General features: G+C 35.2%; 1 protein-coding gene across 2 annotated transcripts in view; it reads right to left on the minus strand.

Moving 5' to 3' along the window:
• Nucleotides 1–22,339, minus strand: part of LOC135833287 (uncharacterized) — a 263,254-nt gene that overhangs the window by 47,420 nt on the left and 193,495 nt on the right. The window contains exons 3-4 of one of the 2 annotated variants that reach the window (XM_065347006.1): nt 11,554–11,814; nt 10,969–11,486 (exon numbers count right to left, since the gene is read on the minus strand). The exons of the other annotated variant lie outside the window; for it this stretch is intronic. Of the exons in view, the coding sequence (XP_065203078.1) occupies nt 11,431–11,486; nt 11,554–11,814 (317 nt within the window). The 3' untranslated portion in view covers nt 10,969–11,430. Of the gene's footprint in view, nt 1–10,968; nt 11,487–11,553; nt 11,815–22,339 lie in introns of those variants that run through there. 2 annotated transcript variants of the gene reach the window in all.

Below are 22,339 nucleotides of genomic sequence, written 5' to 3' on the forward strand. Positions count from 1 at the left end.
GGTTGTCATACTTTAAACTTGATTGCAAGATGGTAACTCTGCAAATTGTTTATGGAAACTCAATTTTTTCAAATTGAAACAAAAACATAATCAATTTATCAAAAGAGACAATGTTTTATGACCAGCAATGAGGCAACTAATGAACGCTGGTGACATAAAACAAATTGGACACTGGTAAAGCATTCGTTGATTCACACATCCAAATGCTCAACTCATTTTACAAACATCTTGCTCAACAAACCAATTCACGAATCAAAGTTACAAATTTGAAACAGTCAAATTTCACTGCTTAGCAGTCATGACATTTTGCCTTTTTAAAAGCAGTATAGTTTTTGACTGCAAAACAGTAAAAAACTACTGCTTTTAAAAAGGCAAAATATCGTGACTGCTAAGCAGTGAAATTTGACTATTTCAAATTTAGAGAGTATAATTAAGTAAAACAATTTTTGAACGAACTTCATTCCTGTTACGATTGGGATGACGAATTGAGTGCAGATCATCGTAATCAATGCCATTAGATATTTCCTCAATAGAGTGGAAGTAGATTTTAAAAATTCCTAGAAATGGACCTCACCAGTCATGCTGTAAAATTTGCGATCACAGCCACTGTGTCTCACCCTAATTATAAATTGGATTGGGTCGTGGTGAATCAAATCAAGAAATCGTATTGATCACTCACTTCTTCTAGAGGTTGCAAAAAATTCTATAGAAGAGAAAAATCGCCAGGTCTCAAACCCGAACGATTCCTCTCAGCTGCAGGCATCTATAACTTCAAGAAATGTTGAAAAAAAAAAAAAAGGATTTTATTGTGTGTAAAAATTAGAATGATTAGAGTTTAATATTCATGATCAATTAGAGACTTTTCGGCTATCTTCACTTGAAAATCCTAATAAAATGTACTTTGTTTCATATTTCACAGTTAATGCAGTTATTTCTGAATTCGAATGATCAAACATTGGCACTGTAAAATCAGTTCAAAATAATCAAAAAAGTACCTATTTTCAATTTTCAACACAGCGATTCCATCAAGTGCCCCAGTGGAACGATTGCTTAATTTTGCTTCAATTGATATTGCTAACAGGAGTCGTTTCAACTTGAATGATAAAAATTTGAGAAGTGTGTTCTTCTCAAGTTGGCAGATTACCGTCACACTCGTTGGTAAATTGAAAAGTCGAATAGTCGAATTGCCGAGCAGGTTAAGCTAAGTTTGTTAGATAGGTAGAATAACATTAATAAGTAATTATGTTTAGTTGAGGTTTCATATGTATATAAAATAGTCAATTTCTGCAGAAATTGCAAACTATTGCTCTTCGGAGCTTTCAAATATAGTCCCCTCCAACTTTATGTTCCCTCGACTTCGTAAATTGTTGAATAACCCATGAATAACCAAATAGGTATAGGTACGTTAATATTTGACTGTCTGTGATGGTTTAACTTACGCTTTTTTATTTCGTGTTGTACGTTTTAGTCTTCGAAATTAATACATAAAATTAATACTTACCTAGTTAAGTAAGTAAGTAGATTTATTTTTATGGTTTGCAATTTCCAAGACTTGTTTTATTGTTTCTAAGTTTAATTTTTTTTAAAGTTTTTCACCTATTAGTTTTTATATTTTGGTGGATTGTTTCATTGTTTTATTATTTCTTTTTGGATTAAATGCGTTAAGTTTTGTATTGAACCTTTTTTTAAATATTATTTTGTATTATTTCGTAAAAAAAATCATTTATGCATGGTTTCATTATTTTTTTTCAGAACGCCAGTACTATTCAGGAAAACGTTTATCGAATAAAAAAGAATGAAGGTACTACGTATTTCAGCTACAATTGCTGTTTATTGGAAAGTTTCCTGTCATCGAACTGTACCTAGTTCTATTCAACGAATTTCGATTAAATTGACCACTGAGCCTGGCCTCCTTTGAGCAATCTTTTTACTTTATCTACGTACAGTGCAATTGCAAATGTATATTTTTGATCCCTAAGCCAATGAGGTGTATAAAAAGGGATCCGTGATTCGAATCTTTTCAACAACGATCCGTGATTCAAATCATTTGTAGTGATAAATTTTTGCACATTCCTCAAATTCATTAATTACCTCGGTACAAGAATGTTTAGCCAATTGGGATACATTCCTTGTAAGTTGGTATTTTCACTGCCCATATCTATACCAAAGTCTAGACCCAATTTACGACTCATCTTCCCTTCTTCACCCATTCGAATTTCAAACAAAAGTACAAAACGATCAACCCTTTCGCATGCACTAACCAAGCAACCTGATCCAATTCCCATACATTAGACGTACCTCTACCTACACCCTACACCCATCTAAAAATTGTCAATCGAGACACCGAAACAGGCAATCATTTCACATAACATCAGTTTATTAAATCAGACGCGAGCACAATACACGTGAAGAGTTAACCGCCAGTCCGCCACTCCGCCAGCCACGCTGCTCTTGCTCCAATACAATCACTCATTCTAGTCGAATTGAAAAAGCTCTTATATAAAAATCTATAGCAATGTTACACCATACCATATGCTTTGATAGGTGCACTACGAGAAGAGGTTATAGGTACATATATAAGGAGGATGCGGAGAAGCCAAGTCCAGCACATCTATAGTACACAGAGAAGAGAGGCACTACACATTGTAATCATTCGTTGGCCGTTATTAAAACGATAAAAATAAGCCGGAATTCGACGCCGCTGCCGCCGTGTTTGCAGATTACAAAAGCCACAGATAAGCCTGTGAGAAAAAGGTGTGTGTTTTACTTTTAGTTATGCGGTTATCTATTCGGCGTTTTCTACATCATATGTACCAAGAGGAGCACGAATCATATAAAGAGCTCTACACACACACACACACACACCTAAAGGTATTTATAGGGAGAAGAATATATATAAAAACTGCTAGTAAAACGCGAAAAAAGGGGAGAGACCTTATACACAAAGCATCTTCAAGGGTCAACTCGGTCGCATTGTTAAAGGCTATTGAAAAGGCGCAATCTTTTATAAAATTAGCTTTATACCTTGGACCCAGGTGAATACGTTTCCAACTGTTCTGACCGTAATCGCACATTCTCCATTGTTACTGTATTATTGTCCCCTTATGCCATTACTATATACAGTAAAACTTGGCGTACTATAATATTCAAAAACTTGCTACGTGTACCCAAAATAACAAAAGATTTATGCCAAGTCGTTCTTTTATCTTAGCTCCGTTCAGTATTTTTTTCTATACTGTGAGTTCGCCTCGTACAAATTTATAATTTTCTTCAGTTTCGTAATTTATACGTGTAATTTTTACCCTGAAAACTGAAAAACAATCTTTTATTATGTGCACATAGTGACCATCTCATTCATCGAGGAAAAAACCACCAATTGTTCCAAACTGTGGGGCCTGAGGGGGAGGGTGGAAAAATATCCATCTTATACGACGCTGGTACAATAGAAGAAAAATTCTTTCGCCTTATACGACGACGACGACGTTGAATAAATGGTGCAGGAAAATGGTGAAATTTTGGCAGAAGAAATAGGTATTCGCGAACCGGTGAATTTGTACAATTGGACGACCTAGTGATCCAAATATAGGTAGGAAAAAATTGTTCACTGCTGGCGAAAACGGTCAAACATATAGTACGTTAAACGGATTACGAAACAATTCCTTTTATTCGACGACAATGGTGTTAAATCTTGGCAAATGGTCAGCTCAAGGCACGCAATCCGATTACCTATCTTTTATTCTCGCATGTTACGTCATTTATGTATATTCCCATTCTGCCATTCAGAGTTAACGGAATGAAATAACAAATTTTAAGACGTCGCCTGCGTGCCTATGTATCGAAAATCCAAACAAGTCGCTCGAATATGAAAGAGATTTCTAACGATTAAAAGATTTATCGCGTATTTAATCGTTCGTGGGTTGAGAAATACAAAAAAAAAAACTTATAATACGATTAGCATTTTCCACGTTTTCGATAAATAAATTCGCGTCTTTATTTAGTATCTATCTACTCGTATACCTTATATTCTTATAACAAACTTGCATATTATATAGGAGAATACATTTTTTTTTTTTTGCAAATATATCCCCTTTTTATTTCCATACCTATTTCCACCGCCAATTTCTCCTACATGAGGATAAACTTGAATGGTATATTTCGCTCGAATGCATCGGCTATTATTACTTGTATGTAGATTGTTCCCGCTTTCTCGTAATAATAAAGAAATTATTCGTACAGGGTGTTCCAGAATAACCTTTCACATTTTGGTGAGCACTGATCTGCGTTCAAATGGTGTTAGGGGAATGGTAAAAGCGGTTCCAGGTAGCCAACACATGCCGAATTATGTTTCAGTATTAATTTTTTACCATGGAGAAGTGGACGGCTGTGCAGCGCGCTTTTATTGTAAAGGCCTTTTTCAAAAATAATGACTCTTACATTAGTGCAATTCGTGCCTTCCGCAAACATTTTAAACTTACCGGTAAAAGTGAAGTGCCATCGAGGCCAACAGTGAAATTATGGGTAAAAAACTTCGAGAAAACCGCTCATGCTTGTAAAAATAAGCCTACAGGTCGGAAAAGATCAGTAAGAACGCCAGAAACAACGGACCGAGTAAGGCATTCAGTACAGACTACCCCTACCACTTCAATACGTAAACGAGCGTTAAATTTAAAAATCAAACCAACTTCTCTGCAACGAATTTTATCTGAAGACCTCAGTTTCCATCCATATAAGATTTTAATCATTCAAAAGTTACAAAAAACTGATTTTGTGAGAAGAAAATCATTTGCCGAGGATATGCTTACAAGAATTGATACTGGTGAGATTCCATTGAACTCGTTACTCTTTACTGATGAAGCTCATTTTTATCTAAACGGTGATGTGAATAAACAAAATATGCGCTACTGGTCGACAGAGAATCCGATGATAATACACGAGAAACCTCTACACTCCGCTAAGTTGACTGTTTGGATGGGCGTGGCTAAATTCGGTATAGTGGGACCGTATGTGTTTGATGAAACGGTGAACGGTGAGAGGTATCGCAAAATGTTAAACGAGTTTCTCATTCCTGAATTGAAACGCAGACACAAGTATAGAGTTACTTGGTTCCAACAGGATGGCGCTACCTGTCATTCCACAACGGACACGATTTCTTTATTGCGTGAGCATTTTGGTCATCGAATAATTTCGCTGAACACAGAAATTTCATGGCCACCTCGATCCCCTGATTTTTCAGCATGTGATTTTTTTTTATGGGGTTACCTCAAGTCAAAAGTATATCAAGATGATCCTAGGACTCTGAAACAGCTCCTAGATAATATTATTCGTGAATCAAGACTGATTAGAAGAGAAATGCTCAACAAAGTGTTCAATAATTTTAAAAAACGTTTGGTCGATTGTGTCAAAAATGATGGAAAACATCTTGGTGGAATAATTTTTAAAACTTAATTTATAATGAAAACTCAAATATATGGTCTAAAAACGGCACATTTCTACTTCATTTTGGTTATAAAAAAATTTCCGTAACCATTTTTCTCTCAGAGCTACTAATAAAACAAAAGTGAAAGGTTATTCTGGAACACCCTGTACAAAGTACATACATATAAACCAATCGTCGTAGGTATAGGTATAGATAAATTGAAAATCCATCATTTGTCTCCATAGACGTACTTTTTCAAAAGATGTTATAACCCAAGGTTCAAAAAACCTATTATTGAACAATGAAGGCACACATAAGACATCATCGTGCCAAAAAAATACGTACGATTTGAACACATTGCCAGAAATAAAATAGCAAAAGTGAAAGAAGAAATAAACGCGCGAGTTAAATTCATCCTGTCAGAGTCATTCAGTTGTCCATTTTTTGGATTTTTGTATTGAAAAAAGCAAAACGAATGGAAAATACCGCCATTTGCCCCCTCTACATAGAGGATCTTGTTTCGATTTCGTAGTACAATGGCATAAACTTTTGGTAAAATTTATCGATAAGGTATACGTAGAATAGACGTACTCGTGCCTCTTTCACTGGTACCTGACTATATTTTTCCATCAGAAAATCAATAGTGAAAAGCATTCGGTGAATTTTCTTGACACGTTTCAAATTTTCTTTCAAACAGGGCTGAAAATTTCCATTGTGAAAAACAAGTACTTTTGTGAAAATTTAAATACCTAACTCGAATTTCGAATGTTTTCTCTTCTTTTCAAAATCGCAGCGATTCGTTCGTATAAAAGCAATAGATTATACAGGGTGTATCGTGAAGAATGATTCGGTCTCAAGCAGGTGTGCAGGCAACCCATAATACGCATGAGTATGTATGTTTGCCTAGCTTGAGATTAAAAGGGAGTGACAAGACAACGTCAACCACTTGAGGAGTTCGTCCAAGATATGAGCAGGACCGCAAATTTTTGGAAATGGAAAGAGTTGCGGTCTGGAACACTCATAAAACTAAAACATCAGCTGGTCAAATTGATTTTTTGATTCTTGGAAAATTTTTGAAAATCTAAAACTGTCAATTTTGTGCGATTGATGCTTCGTTTTTTGAAAATTATACAGGATGTCCTAGAGAGTAGTTAGCGAAACTTTGGATTTGGATACAACCGGGTACCGCCAGTTAAATTTTTGATGTCCTAGCCACGTTCTCCTGGTAAAAAATGAATTTTGATCGTTAGTTTTGAAAAACGTGATTTTCCCTTTCAAATTAAAAGCCAGGCAACAACCCCTAACTTCACCTCCACCTGACTTTTTTTTTCAGTGGTATCCAAATCTAGTCTCGTTGACCATTCACTGGATACCATATTGTATTTACTGAATAACAATGAATCTCGAGTGTGCTTTTCTGACAAGCATTTTTTGGGCAACAGTATGGAGATGAAAGTAATTTGGAGGATCAAAAATTTCACCTGAGAATTTTTAAACGCACTTGTGGACAGTTTTAACAAAAAGTAAGATTTTTGACAGTTATTTTGGCAAAAAACGAGATTTTGTGATAGTTTCGATGAAAAGCAACATCTTTTTGGTGGTTATGACCAAAAAAGCAAAACTTGTTTTCTATTTTAGCAAAAAACAAAAAAAAAGTAACTAGAACTTTCTATCAATTTTTAGCGATTTGGGCTAGTTTTTTTTGGAGGAATTTCACAAAAAAGCACGAAAGGAACATTTTTTTAAAAAATAGACAACTTATGGCAATTTTTGGAAAAAAGCAAGATTTTTGGGAGTTTGTAAAAAGCAAAATTTATTTGGTAATTCTGGAAAAAAAGAAGACTTTTTGACAATTTTTGAAAATTTAGAACTTTTTCACAATTTTAGCCACTAAAAAAAAACTTTTTCACCGATTTTTAGCAATTTCTGCAAGAAAACAAATTTTTGGGGAAAGCAAACTTTTTTTGAATACATGAGATGAAAACAATCGAGGAAAAGAATTTTTCCGCTTTCAGACCGAAACTAATAGTGTACTACGCACATTTGAAAAGAAAGTTTTTTCAAAAAATGAATTGTACATTCTTACGTATTTATTTTTATAAAAAAAATTTATTACAATAAGTAAGTAGGTTATTTTCCTGGAAATCATTTTTTTGGCGGGAATCATTTATTTTTCGGCAGCCAAAATTTTATTTGGACGCGGATTACATTTCTTTCGTCGTTATATGAAATCAAATTTGTCGTTCGTATTATCTACATAAATTGTCGGGCTTTAACATCGTTAACAACTGTCGTTCAAATCACTTTTCCTGTCCTGCCAATAAATATTTCCCTATGTTGAAACATGGAAAGAAAGATACCATATCTGAACCAGAGGAAAATGGAAATATTTTGGAACGTAGTGGCGCAAATTTTTTAGTCAGTTTTGCCAATTTCAAAAAATTAAGAGAAATAGGTACGAGTAGCCAAAAACTTATGACATTTTTTCGATAATGATCAAAAAAATTGCCACCACTACGTTTCAAAATATTTCTCCAGCTTCAGAAATGGTATCTTTCGATGTTTTGGTTCAATCAATGCGAAATATTTGAAAAGGAAAAATTTTTAAAACACGTACGAATAATTTACCCAAAAATGAGCAATTTGAAAATTTTCAACCACTCAGTTCAACACTAAACGTGGCCTTGGATTTTAACGGAAATAACATAGATCGAGGCAGAATCTCAGATAGATCTTTTGAAACTGAGCCATTTATCTCAAAACAGGTTAGGCTGAAGCTAGAGCAAAAAAACACGATTTTTTTGAAAATCCCATCTATTCAAAGGCTCATATCTCCTTTCTAGGAGCATCTCCGAAGCTAAAAAATTTCTGAGAAACTTGAATTTTGATCAAAATCCTTTAATATTCATAACGCGATCTGCGCGATCTATCAAAAAATTACGATGGCGAAATACGAACTGAAAATATGGGCGATGAAAAAAAGCATTTCAATTTTATGCTGGGTCGTCTGGTTGATAACGCATCTGATGCAGTGCCCGAAAACGCCACAAAATGCAAATCACCTGCTCTGCATAATATGTTCTGTGGTTATCTGGCAAAACAATTTTTGAAGTCTACTGATTGTGTTCTGTGCCAAAGGACACTGACTGTTGCAAAACCAGAAGAAAAGAATTCAGAAAAGAATTCCATTTCTTTACGTGACAAATTTGGTTGCCTGCATTATCCGAGCAAAAACTTGGTACATACATACATATGTGATTGAGCGCAGGTTGTTGGAGTCGGCAAAAACTTTGAATAAAATAGTATATTACAACACAGTAGACGAAAGTGAATTCATTCACTTTTGACTACTATCTTGTAAGATATTTTTCATTATAAATGCTACGAAAAAATAGAGCATAGGTATTTACTCCCGTTCACCCACCGCGAAAATTTTTTCCTACTGTGATTGAAAAAATTCCTCTTTCCATCCCTAGGGATGGAAAGAGGAATTTTTTCAATCACAGTAGGAAAAAGTGTATTTTCGCGGTGTGTAAACGGGAGTAAAATGCTACATTTTCGTAGTATGTATAATGAAAATACCATTTTCGACATTGTTGATCAATTATTTGATCACGATGAGGAGGTAATTAGTACATTTAGGTTGTGATGATCATAAACTGCAGTTCACTCAAAAAATCATCAACTTCATTATAATTGTCATAATGCATTTCGTATTGAAGATTACAAATAAGAACAGGTATAACCCTAAACGTGGTCTTGGATTTTGATGAAAATAGCGTAGATCGAGACAGAATCTCAAATACATCTTTTGAAACTCATACTCAGCCATTTATCCCATAACAGGCTGGGCAGAAACTAGGGCAGAAAATCACGATTTTTTCAAAAATCCCACCTATTCAAAGGCTCATATCTCCTTTCTAGGGAGCATCTCCGAAGCTAAAAAAATTTCTGAGAAACTTTCAATACAAAATAAAGAATTCCATCGAATTTGATCAAAATCCTTCAACGTTCATAGCTCGATCTATCTACAAGATAGGTCATATGGTATAGTATGGGAAAAATTTGAAAAATCAAACAGACGTTACCGTTCGTACCGGAAGATTTCCGAAGTTTTGACGAAAAACCAACGTCCTAATCTAAACTTTACAATTTCGGGCACTCTATGGAGCCTCCAACGCAATTTTCGATTTTTACAGAATTTTCAAACTCCTCCAAAAAATAACGTGGAAATTATTTTGAGCACCTAACGATCGAGTCGTAGCTTATTCTCGACCTGCTCAACGAGTTTATCCACACTGAGACGACCTCTAAGCGGTCGCCTCGAGTGTGTTTTTTTGTTCAACAATTTTTGATTATCATTAAAAATTATCGCTAAGTAAATACATATGATAAAAAAAATCGATATATCAGACTGAGCATAGATCCAAATACAGATGAAGTCACTGAATAAGTCAAAAATACCTAAGTCACAACCTAATTTTTGGGGGCTCAAATTGATTTCCGCACCACTTTCTGAAGAAATTCAAAAATCCTCAAAAAATCGAAAATGCACGGAAAGAATAGAATAAGTAGTATTTTTTACTATAATTCCAGTCATTTTTACCACAATTTAAGTAGATTGCCGAACGCCTCAGGCCACTTCGTAATATTCGTAATAGATCACCTCGATCCTTTGTAGTCTTAAGTATTTATAATTAGAATATTCGTAATAGATCGCGTCGATCCTTTGTAGTCTTAAGTACTTTTAATTAGAATATTTTTATAATTTTATAGCATTGAAATATACAATATGTTTTCAATATTGTTGATATACGTATGGTGTTTTGTGCATTAAAGAGTAGATACCTGAAATCACAAATACAAAAACAATGCAGCTAAAATTGGAACTTGAATCAGGAATACCTATGTTGTATTTTAATGACAGTACTTCAATCAAAAGGAAGCATAAGTACTCATTCTGTTCTATTATTTACCGAACGAGTTTTCAATGCCTATAATATACGTAACTCGTAAGAGATTGACTCCTACGTACTCGTAGTATGTAGACTATTGAAATACGGAATTGATGACGAAAACTTACAGTTACTGTCGAATATATTTGGTTTCATTTGCAGTTTTGAAATTTCTTTTCCTTTTTAATCAAATTTCAGGTCGAACGAAGCGTTCTAGGAAAAAAATGAAGAGAACCAAATGAGTAGAGAATTGAATTTCCTTTCTCTATAAGGCGATCAGATTTTTTATAGGAAGCTTAGTTTTCTTGACAAGTATTCGATACCAATGTTCAAAATTCATTATTCACAAATGAGAAAAATTTACAGTCGAATTTTCTCTAGGAAGCTTAGTTTTTATATGTAATATTGGCATTCATTTGTCTCATTTGTGAAGAAGGAATTTTGAACTTTGGTAACTATCGAATACTCGTACTTACCAAGAAAACTAAGCTTCCTAGAAAAAATCTGATCGTCTTAAAGAGAAAGGAAATTTAATTCTCTACTCATTTGGTTCTCTTCATTTTTTTCCTAGAACGCTTCGTTCGACCTGAAATTTGATTAAAAAGAAAAAGGAATTTCAAAACTGCAAATGAAACCGAATAGGTATATTCGGCAGTAACATTTTAAATGGTACTATAATTATAGTAAGTACATATTACTATAGATTTTTGTAAAATTTTCGTAACATTTTCTTATATACTATGGATGATGGTAAAAAATACAAATACCAGTTGTTATTTCTACTATTAAATTGTAGAATTTACGATGTTTCTAGTTCTTTCTACGGTAACATGGTGAAATTTATGATGTCTGTAGTAAATTCACGTTTTGGTGCAACTATGAGCGACGAGTGTTTCAGTTCGAATGCCTTTTAGTAATAAAACCTGGTTTGTGAAGGTTTAAGTTCTTATGTTGGTTTTTATTTGTTCCAAATCTCCGTTCTTACATTGGTTTATTTTTGAATCCATATAAATATCAGCATGAAAATTGATCCAAATGTAGATGAACTCACTGAATAAGTCAAAAATAAGTCACAACCTGATTATTCAGCTGGTTTGACGAACACAACCGGATATCTAAAGTAATTGAAGAGAAAAGTAAGAAAAAAGTGACATTTTACATACAGGAAGAAATCTACCATACCTGCGATGACTGCAGCCTGCAAGACTTTAGTTTGCCCGGACTGTGCGAGGATGGTTACCAGACCCCTCATAACGTATCTCGTCCAAGCTTGCCACCATGTCTCAACTCTGGACTTGGGCGTCGAAGACATGGTTCCGCTAACCGTCGAAGGAGAAATTCCAGCAGACAATAAACTAAAAATAGAAAATGTAAAATCGCTGGCAGAGACACCTGAAAGGTCCAATTCTCCGGTCAGTGAAAACGCCGAAACGCCGTCTCGTCCTGGTGGAACAAAAATAAGGAGATTAAATCTCATCCACATATGCGACGAAATTGAGGTGGTTAATTTACTAGAAATCCTCAAAAAATCGAAAATCGCGCTGTAGGCTACAGAATATTGCCAGAAATAGTGAAATCTTGTTTAGAGGAACTTCATTCCTATTATGTAGTTTAAAGACTGTTTTTCACAATTTTTAATATAAAGAAAGATATCTATACTTATCAACCTATTTCCTATTGGGGGAGGGGGGCATAAGTACCGAATAGTCGAAAATAATAATTTTCAGATTTATAAAAAGTTCGCCAAATGTTCAATTTTCTATGGTGAATAAGTAGGTACCATCAGTAGGTATGTACATATAAGTAATATGTGCGAAAAATCAAACCAAAAAATTAAAATTTCGAAAAATAAGACTTTTCTTTTAAACGCATTTAAAGTAAATTATTTATTTATCGATCTCTCTCAGTTCTTCATCAATTAGCCATTCACACAAGTATGAAGATGGGGCGGGAAAAGAATGCAGCAAATAGCAATTCAGCCAATATTCTAAAAAAGTGACTCGAGTTTCCCAATCTCCGCCCTAGACCCACTGACTAAAAAATTCAATAACTTTCTGATCCATGATTTTTGAAGAGGTAGATTGCAAATTGTAGTTAGTTTCACGAGCTATTAATGTTATTTAAATTTCAATTCCGTGTTTCCAATCAAATTCAAAAAATGGCTCGATTATTGTCATCAATCAAAATGAATCAAGAAAATCTTCGCATTATTTCTAAATGCATAAAACATCGAAAATGAGTCATTTTAAATTTACTACCGATGTTTCCATACTTAGGTTTTAATTGTTTTTTTAATATTTTCAGAAATACAATAGACCGCATGAACAGAAAGACCATAATCGGCAAGAAAAACCACTAGTAAGTTTCACCTGTTTTAATGATTGAATCAAGAAAATTTAACTGTTTGGAAAATCTAAAAATCTGCTGGTAGCTATGTCTCAGTTGTCCAATCGCAGGTCATCGTGGGGGAGAAAATGTTGGAAGAATTTTGATTGAATTCAGAGCAACTTCATTTTGTGTTACATTCACTCGGAAAAAATTCTGGCTTTGGTAGTGCCTTTGGAGAACAGATGTAAGACCTCGAAAAGCGTGAATTTTCGAAAAAAAAATGATGCTTTTCGACTCTACCTCTCCATTCTATTATGAGAAAAATGGCCCAGTTTCAAAAGATACGAGAATGTGGGAAAGCCATTGTTGTCAAAATTTGAGATTACGTTTAGGGTTCCACTGAGCGGTTGAAAATTTGCAAATCGTTTATTGTTAGGTAAAATTCGTATATCTATCATTAAATAAATCACCTATAATTATGTTAAAACATGGTAAGATACCACATCTGAACCTGAAGAAAAATTTTGGAACCCAGTGACGCTAATTTTTTAGTCAGTATGGCCAATTTCAAAAAAATAAGAGAAATATATGTACGAGTACCTAGCCAAAAACTTATGAAATTTTTTCGATTTTTTGAAGTTAGCAGCAATGACCAAAAAAAATAAAGCACCATTACGTTCCAAAATATTTCTCCAGTTTCAGAAATGGTAAGTAGGTATATTTCGATGTTTTGGTTTAATTAATGCGAAATATTTGAAAAAGAAAAATTTCTAAAACACGAATTTACCCAAAACTGAGAAATTTGAAAATTTTCAACAGCTCAGTACATATAACCCTAAACGTGATCTTGGATTTTGATGGAAATAGCGTAGATCGAGGCAGAATCTCAAATACATCTTTAGAATCTGAGCCATTTATTATCCCAAAACAGGTTAGGCAGAAGCTATTAGAGCAAAAAAACCACAATGTTTTCAAAAATCCCGCCTATTCAAAGGCTCATATCTCCTTTCTAGGGGCATCTCCGGAACTAAAAAAATTTTTGAGAAACTTTCAACACAAAATAAAGATTTCCATTAATTTTGATCAAAATCCTTCAACATTCGTAGCGAGATCTATCAATAAGATAGGTAATGGTATGGGAAAAATTTGAAAAATCAAAGAGACGTTACTGTTCGTACCGAAAAACTTCCGAAGTTTGAACGAAAAACTAACGTCCTAATCTAAACTTTACAATTATTTCGGGCACTCCGGAGCCTCCAACGCAATTTTTGATTTTTCCAGAATTTTCAAACTCCTCCAAAAACGTGGAAATTACAATTTTGGGCACCTGGCTTATTCTCGACCTGATCAACGAGTTTAACCACACTGAGGCAACTTCTAAGCGGTCGCCTCGAGTGCATTTTTTTGGTCAACAATTTGTGATTACTTAGGTATACATATCTATCATTAAATTATCGTCAAGTAGGCAAATATGGTAAAACAAATCGAGGTATCCGCCTTAAAATTGATCCGAATGTATTAGATGAACTCGCTGAACCGAACAAGTCAAAAATAAGCTACAACTCGACGATTTTTTGGGGCTCAAATTGATTTTTGCATCTTCTGGAGAAATTCAAACATCCTCAAAATATCGAAAATGGCACTAATAGGCAGAAATTGTGAAATCTTGTTTGGAGGAACTTCATTCGTATTCATTTGTTTCAAGACTGATTTTCACAATATTTTTATTGAATAAAGATACCTATTATCAATCTATTTCTTATTTGAGGGGGGGGGGGGCATAATTACCGAATACCTAGTTGAAAATGGTCATTTTTAGATTTACAAAAAAATTCAGCAAATGTTCAATTTTCTATGGTGAGTAAGTAGGTAGGTATATGCACGGAAAAACAGACAGTGTACGGAGACTTTTCTTTTAAACGCATTCAAGTAAATTATTAATTTATAAATCTCTTTCAGTTTTTTACCAATTAGCCATTCATACAAATATGAAGATTGGATGGCAGCAATTCAGACACTCTTCTAAAAAGGTGACTTGAGTTTCCAAGTCTCCGTCCTGGACAAATTGGCTAAAAAATTCAATAACTTTCTGATCCATGATTTTTATCTGATTGTCTATTGGTGGTTTATATGTGTGAGGGCGCATACGGAAAGGGACCTACCGACCAAAAAAAAAAAAAAAAAAAGTTCTCTGAAATTGTTGTAGGAACCCTTTACAGAGTTCCTACAACAATTTCAGAGAACTTTTTTTTTTTTTTTTTTTTGGTCGGTAGGTCTTTGGTCGGTAGGTCCCTTTCCGTATGCGCCCTCAAATGTACATTTTGCTCTTTTGAGTCACTATATTATTATTATATGTAAAAAAATCTTGTGAACAAACTGTGGACGCTAAAAGGCCTAGATTCTAAGGCGTCCTTAAATAAAGATTTATTCAATTCAATTCAATTTTCGAAGAGGTAGATTGCAAATTGTAGTTGGTTTCACGAGCAATTAATATTATTTAAATTGCAATTCCGTGTTTCCAATCAAATTCAGAAAGTCACGTTTAGGGTTCTATGTGAGCAGTTGAAAATTTGCAAAATCGTTTATTGTTAGGTAAAATGTATGTTATTCATTATTAGATATTAATTAATTACATAATGTTGAAACATGGAAAGATACCATATCCGAATCTGAGGAAATATTTTGGAAAGCAAGCAGTGGCGCTAATTATTCAGTTAGTATTGCTAATTTCAAAAAATTGATAGAAATATACGAGTAGCCAAAAACTTGGGAAATTACTTACCAAAAAAATTGGCACCACTGCGTTCCAAAATATATCTCCAGTTTCAGTAATGGTATCTTTCGATGTTCTGGTTCACCTAATTAATGCGAAATATTTTAGAAGGAATTACCAAAAATTGAACAATTTGAAAATTTTCAACCGCTCAGTAGAACCCTAAACGTGGTCAGATTTTAACAGCAATAGCGTATTAGATCGAGACAGAATCTCAAATGTATCTCTTGAAACTGACGTTGGTATAAGCAGTTGGAGCAAACAAATCACAAGTTTTTCACAAATCCCTTCCATTTTTAGCTCATATTTCCTTTCAGGGAGCATCTCTGGAGCTAAAAAATTTTCTGAACAACTTTCAACACAAAATAAAGATTTCAATTGAATTTGATCAAAATCCTTCAACATTCATAACGCGATATATCTATAAGCATTGAAAAGACTTGAAAAATCGAAGAGACGTCACCGTTCGTACAGCAAAATTTCCGAAGTTTAGACAAAAAACCAACGTCCAAATGTAAATTTCACAATTTAGGGACTTTCTAGAGCCTCCAACACAATTTTAGATTTTTTTCAGAATTTTTAAATTCATCCAGGATACGTGGAAATTATTTTGGTTACCCTAACGATCGAGTCATGGCTTATTCTCGACCTGCTCAACGAATTTATCCACACTGAGGCGGCTTCTAAGCTGTCGCCTCGAGTGCGTTTTTTTGGTGAACAATTTCTGATTGAGTATTATTTTTCTCAATAGCGTACTCGCAGAATTTGGCAACAATATTGTAAACTGTGTTTATTTTTAACAGATCCGTTACGCATTGGTCTGCATTCTACAAATAACAGGCAATCGATACCTAAGAAAGGAAATAAAATAAAGATTAAATCCGGTAAAGTACTCACAAGGAAAAAGTGATTCGATCGGAATGGGCAATTCATCGAAGCCCAAAAGGCTTCTGCAATCAGTGTTTGATCGTTTAGAACCGCCAAAACGCGTAGAGTCGAGACTTTCATACTCATCGAATACTACTGAAAAACCTCCGGAATCCAAGGCTGAGAACGATGCAAGAGAATTGAAGGTGTTGATAAAAATTTCCCAAAAAATGTATGAATCACTGAGATAAATTCATCGAATACGCTGATTCACGTAAGAAGAAATTTGATATAGCGAATATTTCAACGCAAGTTTACCTCAAAGATTTTTTTAAGTAAATTATTTATTTATCAGTCTCTTTCTCTTCCAGTTCTTCATCAATTAGCCATTCACACAAATATGAAGATGGGACGGAGAAAAAAGCAGCAATTCAGTCACTCTTCTAAAAAGGTGACTTTCATGAAAAATCCGAATACCTACTTACCAAGCCTTTCAATTGGCCTATGGGCATTATCAACGTGAAGCACTGGTGCAGAGAGAGCGCTTAAAAGCAACTCTAACACACGCAAGAATGTTCAAGAAAAGTCTATCCGGATAAAAAAAAAGGGTGTCGTTTGTGTTGTAGATGTCAAATTTAAAGGCGAGATTCGTCATTGTTGTATGTATTAATAATGTTGTAGTATTGCCTACCATATTGATTAGCAATAGTGATCGATAGATCCCTTCTAAGTATATTCAAAATAATTATTGGTTTTATAGAATCTGCTCATTTTATTTTATTATTTTATCCTATTTCATCAATTTTATTTCTATTTTTAAATTATTTTTGTATAGTTTATTTTTGACTTCTCATAGGTCTCAGTGGGGAAGTTTGTTTAGACAGTTCTAGTTTCAGTTTTTTTTTTTGTTTTTCATTATCAAGGCCAAGTACGAGGACTCTAACACCCCCCTTATAGCCAAAGATTTATCACCTTGTGATTATTACCTACTTATTCGGTCCACTGAAAGAGGCACTTGGCGGACAGCGATTTGAGAGCAACGCCGACGTCGAATCATTCGTGCTCGAATGGCTACGCGACAAACCGAACGATTTCTTCGAAAATGAGATCCGAAAGCTTCCGGATAGGTGGCAAAAGTGTATAACATATGAAGGAGACTATATAGAAAAATTGTAGAAAATTTCAGCTCATGTAACTTCACAATAAAATTTTTCATAGCAAAATTCTGCGATTTACATTTGAACCCCCCCCCCTCCCCCACCTGCATTGGTGAATCACGGAGTCTACTTTCTTACTGTTTTACTTTAGTACGAGGCCTAAAAATACATGCGTTTCAATTCAGTAAATTTTAACGTGGTTTGGTTTTTACAGGGAAACATTTTTCAATTAGCCATATTTCCTTTCCCATTGATAAAGCCGGCGAACTGTCAACCGTATAGCAGCATCTTATATATACCTATTATACAAAACACTTTCGAAGATTTCTGGCGAAAAAAAAATAAAAGAAACGCCCTTCTTGGCAGTGATTCCAATTCAGCATTGAAGTAAGACTATATAAACTGTCTGTTGGAAAACACACCACACCGTTGAATTTGATCGAAAATAATAGATGGTTTATAACACATTGGCGTATGATGGAACGTTTTCACGCTCTTCACTTGATTAAAGAAAGAGTGAGAGCTATATGTAGTATGGGCCTGTTGGACGCGTCAAAAGGGCATTTCATACATATTTCGATGCGGAACTAAACACTGCAATAACTTTTATTCAATTTTTCAAACTACCTCGGTAGTGCGTAGAGAGGTTCAGTTCACGCGTATTTTACACCATACATATAAGAGTATTGTGTCGAGTATACAAGAGGGTTCATACTATATATACGAAGAGGTAGGTACATATTACAATTTATATGTAGTAGGTATATGTCGCTTGCCAATCGACCATTGTATACGGTACAATAGTATTGTCAATATTTCTAAGACCATTTGTACTCGGTGTATTATTTATAAAAGTGTCACTAAGCGTATTTTTTTCCGCATATATCGAATATTTCCACATAAAAGGATACCCTACTATAGCCCCCTTGAATGGAAATTTTTTTATTCTATATTCAAAAATCATGTAGCGGACCTTTTGATACAGCACGTAGCCGGTATCGTAATTTGTGTATTTCCTGTACTTATACAGAGCAGAGAGGCAGGTAAGAGAAGAAGTCGAAACGTGTAAAACAGGTGGCGATAAAAAAAAAAACAGAAACAAATTCTTTACCAAAATTATATTGCGGAGGTGTAAAAAAAAATCACCAAGGAATGGTCGAAGCGATTACCTTGTTCGACTATACAACTCTGGGCGATATAATTTTATTCGAAGGCGCACCCTTTTTATTCCGGTAGAAAATGAGTAGTTCACACAATGTAGGCAACCGATGAAACGATAATATTATTTAAATAAACACTACACACTCGACGTAATTGTACAATGCTATTACCTTCACAATATGGCTGTATAGCGCTATTATATTACGCCTTTTGTCGAAATTATTACGATTATTATTGTGATATTGTTGCCATTGTTACATTCGGTTAATATTTTTTTTATTATTTCAACCGATGAGATGGATGGCTCGGCCAAAAACTCATGAATAGACAATTCTACGTACACAGATACACTATACATAAAATGTACCTTGATGGTAGTAGCTTAGCTACATACCTAATACGTGTAACGTGAAAAATGAACTCTTTTACGAATTTTTGTACAGTTGAGAACATCAAGTACGTATCTAACAGTGTTTTTTTGAATTGAAAATAACGCTGAGCTGGTCTGGTGATGGCAGCTAAATAAATTGTAAAGATTTTCGTTATCGTACGTAGGAATATTATTTAAATTTAAATTCGTAAACGTTTTTGTTCGGTAATATGTGGCTGCGCCAGGCGGAGTACCCTAAATTTACGCATTTGCGTAATTAGAGTTATTGCTGGCTAGCAGCGTTTTTGACCGTTATTTTGAACTCTTGTCTCGAATGTTATTGAGAGAGTTCATTACTCCGAGAATTTTTATGACGATAACATCATCTTTTGTAAATACGTTATGTACGTATGAATTTAATGTTCAATTTTTTTATTGAAATTTTTATTTAAATAAATTTCTAATTTTTCGTGATTGGAAAGTCTATCCACGTCTGTTAATCGATTTGATCGATTGTTTCTCGTTACGTTTCAAGTGAAAACGTAAGATGGTAGCAAGAGCTAAGGTTCATTGACCTTCCGATCCGATTCCAAGTTCGTTATTTTCGATTTCGTAAATGTTGAGTGCGATTTTGGGCACTAGTTCGAGGAAAAACGAGTCCGATTCCGAAACGAGCGACGATAATTCGTTAAATTTGAACGAATCCGGTGAATGTCGTGGGTTTACGTCAGGTAGTACCCGTGCAGCTCGCAATCGTAAACGTAACGCGCGTAAGAAGTTGTTACGCAAATCTCTCGAGTTGAAGAAAGCTGCAGCGTCGTCCGCGAGCGGTGATCAATCGAAAAACGTATCCGTCGTTACTCCGTTGTCGTCTAGAAATCAAACGTCTTCTGCTTCTGTCGAGCAATCCGTCGAGCCGCCAATAACGTCGTCCGAGAATCCGTTGGTAAACGTAGAGAATCCGCCGTCAAACGCTGAGATTCCAACGCCGTCTCCAATTCGTATACGTAATCGCAGTCGTAGTTCCAGTTCGCAACGTTCTAGCAGTCGTAGCTCTTCGTGCAGCAGCAGTTCATCGTGTAGAACCAGCGACGAGTACTATTCAGCTATGTCGGGTGATAAAAAAGAAACCAATTATTCGTTATTTACAGTCGGAGGTAATTACGTAATGTTTAAGCGTCGTTTATTAATCGCTCTCCGCGCTAAAAAACTCGAGAAGTGCGTTTTAACCCCCGATGATTGTACACCCGACCAAAGGGACAAAGCCTTTAATTTCATATTCGAACGTTTACACGATACGATCGCGCGTCTTATTAAAGAGGAACGGTGTCCGAAAAAATTACTTAAAGAATTAGACGATAAGTACGGGCAAATTGACGAGATCGTGTTAGTAGAGACCCGTACGGCCTTGGCCAAAGTCGATATAGATAGGTTCGATACGTGTAGGAACTACCTAGATGAAATTCAGTTGCTCGTTAACAAACTGGAGGCCGCTGGGGTTGTCGTTAACGCTGCGGAGAAATACTCGTACATATTAACGGGTATCAAAGATAAAAAAAGATTCGATAATATCTGCGTTTCGGCCCGCACAGCGTTACACGGCAAACCAGCCGATCCTGAGTTACTGGCATCATTGTTGAAAGACTATGATGACAGAAACAAATCGTCGTCGTCGAAGGAATCGTTGAAGGGTGCAGCATTAGTGGTACCTGGCCCTTCTGGGGAACAAGGGAAAAAGTCGAATTCGTCGTCTGATAATAGGGACAAGAAAGATAGGCCGAGATGCTACAAATGTCGCAAGATCGGACATAAAGCAAATTCGTGTCACTCAAAATTCGATGATACGAAACGTGATCGAAACCCAAACGAACCCGTTCGCTGTTACAGATGTAACGGCTTAGGCCATTTCGGAAAATCGTGCCCTCGTTACGGAGACGAGGCGAATGAAAAGCGAAGCAAGGACGCGAAGAACAAGAGGAATGATACTGGCAAGGGACCTGGAGGTCGTCCTCCACCTACCGCTATGATTGCATTCCAAAATGGATCAGTGTCTGGCTCAATTGATCCAGTACCGTCGACTTCTTCTGGTTACGTAGCTCCGTCGTCCGCTCCGTTGTCCGCTTCGTCGCCTGCCTCGTCGTCTGTAACGGTGAGTCAAAATTTGATTGATAATTCGAATCTAAATCGTAGAAACGCGCCGATCTGTGCTTTAGCTAATTTAACGGGCTGCTCTGATTCAGCATTACAGACAGCTTTCGGTAACGTTAATTGTAACGACGGTGAAGATTTTATATCTTTTATCGTCGATTCCGGTTGCACAAATCACATGATCAGGTTCCCTGGAATTCTGAAAAATGAGGTGAAATTATTTAATGAACAAATAATAGTTGCGAAAGAAAATGTGTATCTCGATAAAGAAAGCATTGGGAATCTCCCAATTCTCAGTGAAAACGTAAGATAAATAACCCCGAATTTGTAGGTATTATGCATATGTAATCGTATTGAAAACATGAAGAGATTGTTGTAGGTGCTTGAAAATAATTTTTCAAAAATCGTCGAACCTAATTAACAATAAATATAAAATTTGAAACGATATGATGGGAAAATATTGGGGCGGATCTTGAAAAAAAAACATGACGGAGGATTTTTACTAAATTCGATGGAGATATTCATTCTGAGTCGAAAGTTACCCAGAATTTTTTTTAGCCCCAATGGTGCCCTTCAAGGAGGAAAAAAATGCCCTCTCTTTGAAAACCCATAAGTAAGCCTTAAGGTGGTCCTTACTTTCGAAGTTGGGATTTCCTCCCTCCCAACCCCCCAAAGTGGTGACCTCTGGTGAGAAAATGATTCCATATCATTTATTTTTTCCATTTTCGAAAAACTTGGACTGTGGTGGGCCCCTCAATTTCCAACAATTTCATGAAATACAAATTCACTGTAAAATTTATCAATTTTAAATTTTCAACTTCTGTTATCTCTAAGTAGTCTCTTTTGAGTAAAACAAACTCTCATGACGATTTTAGCCATCTCCATTGAAAACCAAGCTGACCCCCTAAAATAGCTGAAATTTACTTAATGTAAAATACGAATTTCAGCTATTCTGGGGGACCGACTTGGTTTGCTAGGGATGGGGTTAATATCCTCATGACAGTTAATTTTACTAAAAAGAGACTTTTCAAAAGTGTTAGAAATTGAAATTTTTGAATTTTAAAGATTTTGCTTTGAAGTTAGATTTTTTCAAGTTTTTGTTTGAAAATTGAGAAGCCCACCATAGCCCGAGTTTTTCAAAAATGGAAAAAAATAAAGAATAGG

Source organism: Planococcus citri, chromosome 1 (assembly GCF_950023065.1).
Source record: "Planococcus citri chromosome 1, ihPlaCitr1.1, whole genome shotgun sequence".
Lineage (NCBI taxonomy): Eukaryota > Metazoa > Arthropoda > Insecta > Hemiptera > Pseudococcidae > Planococcus > Planococcus citri.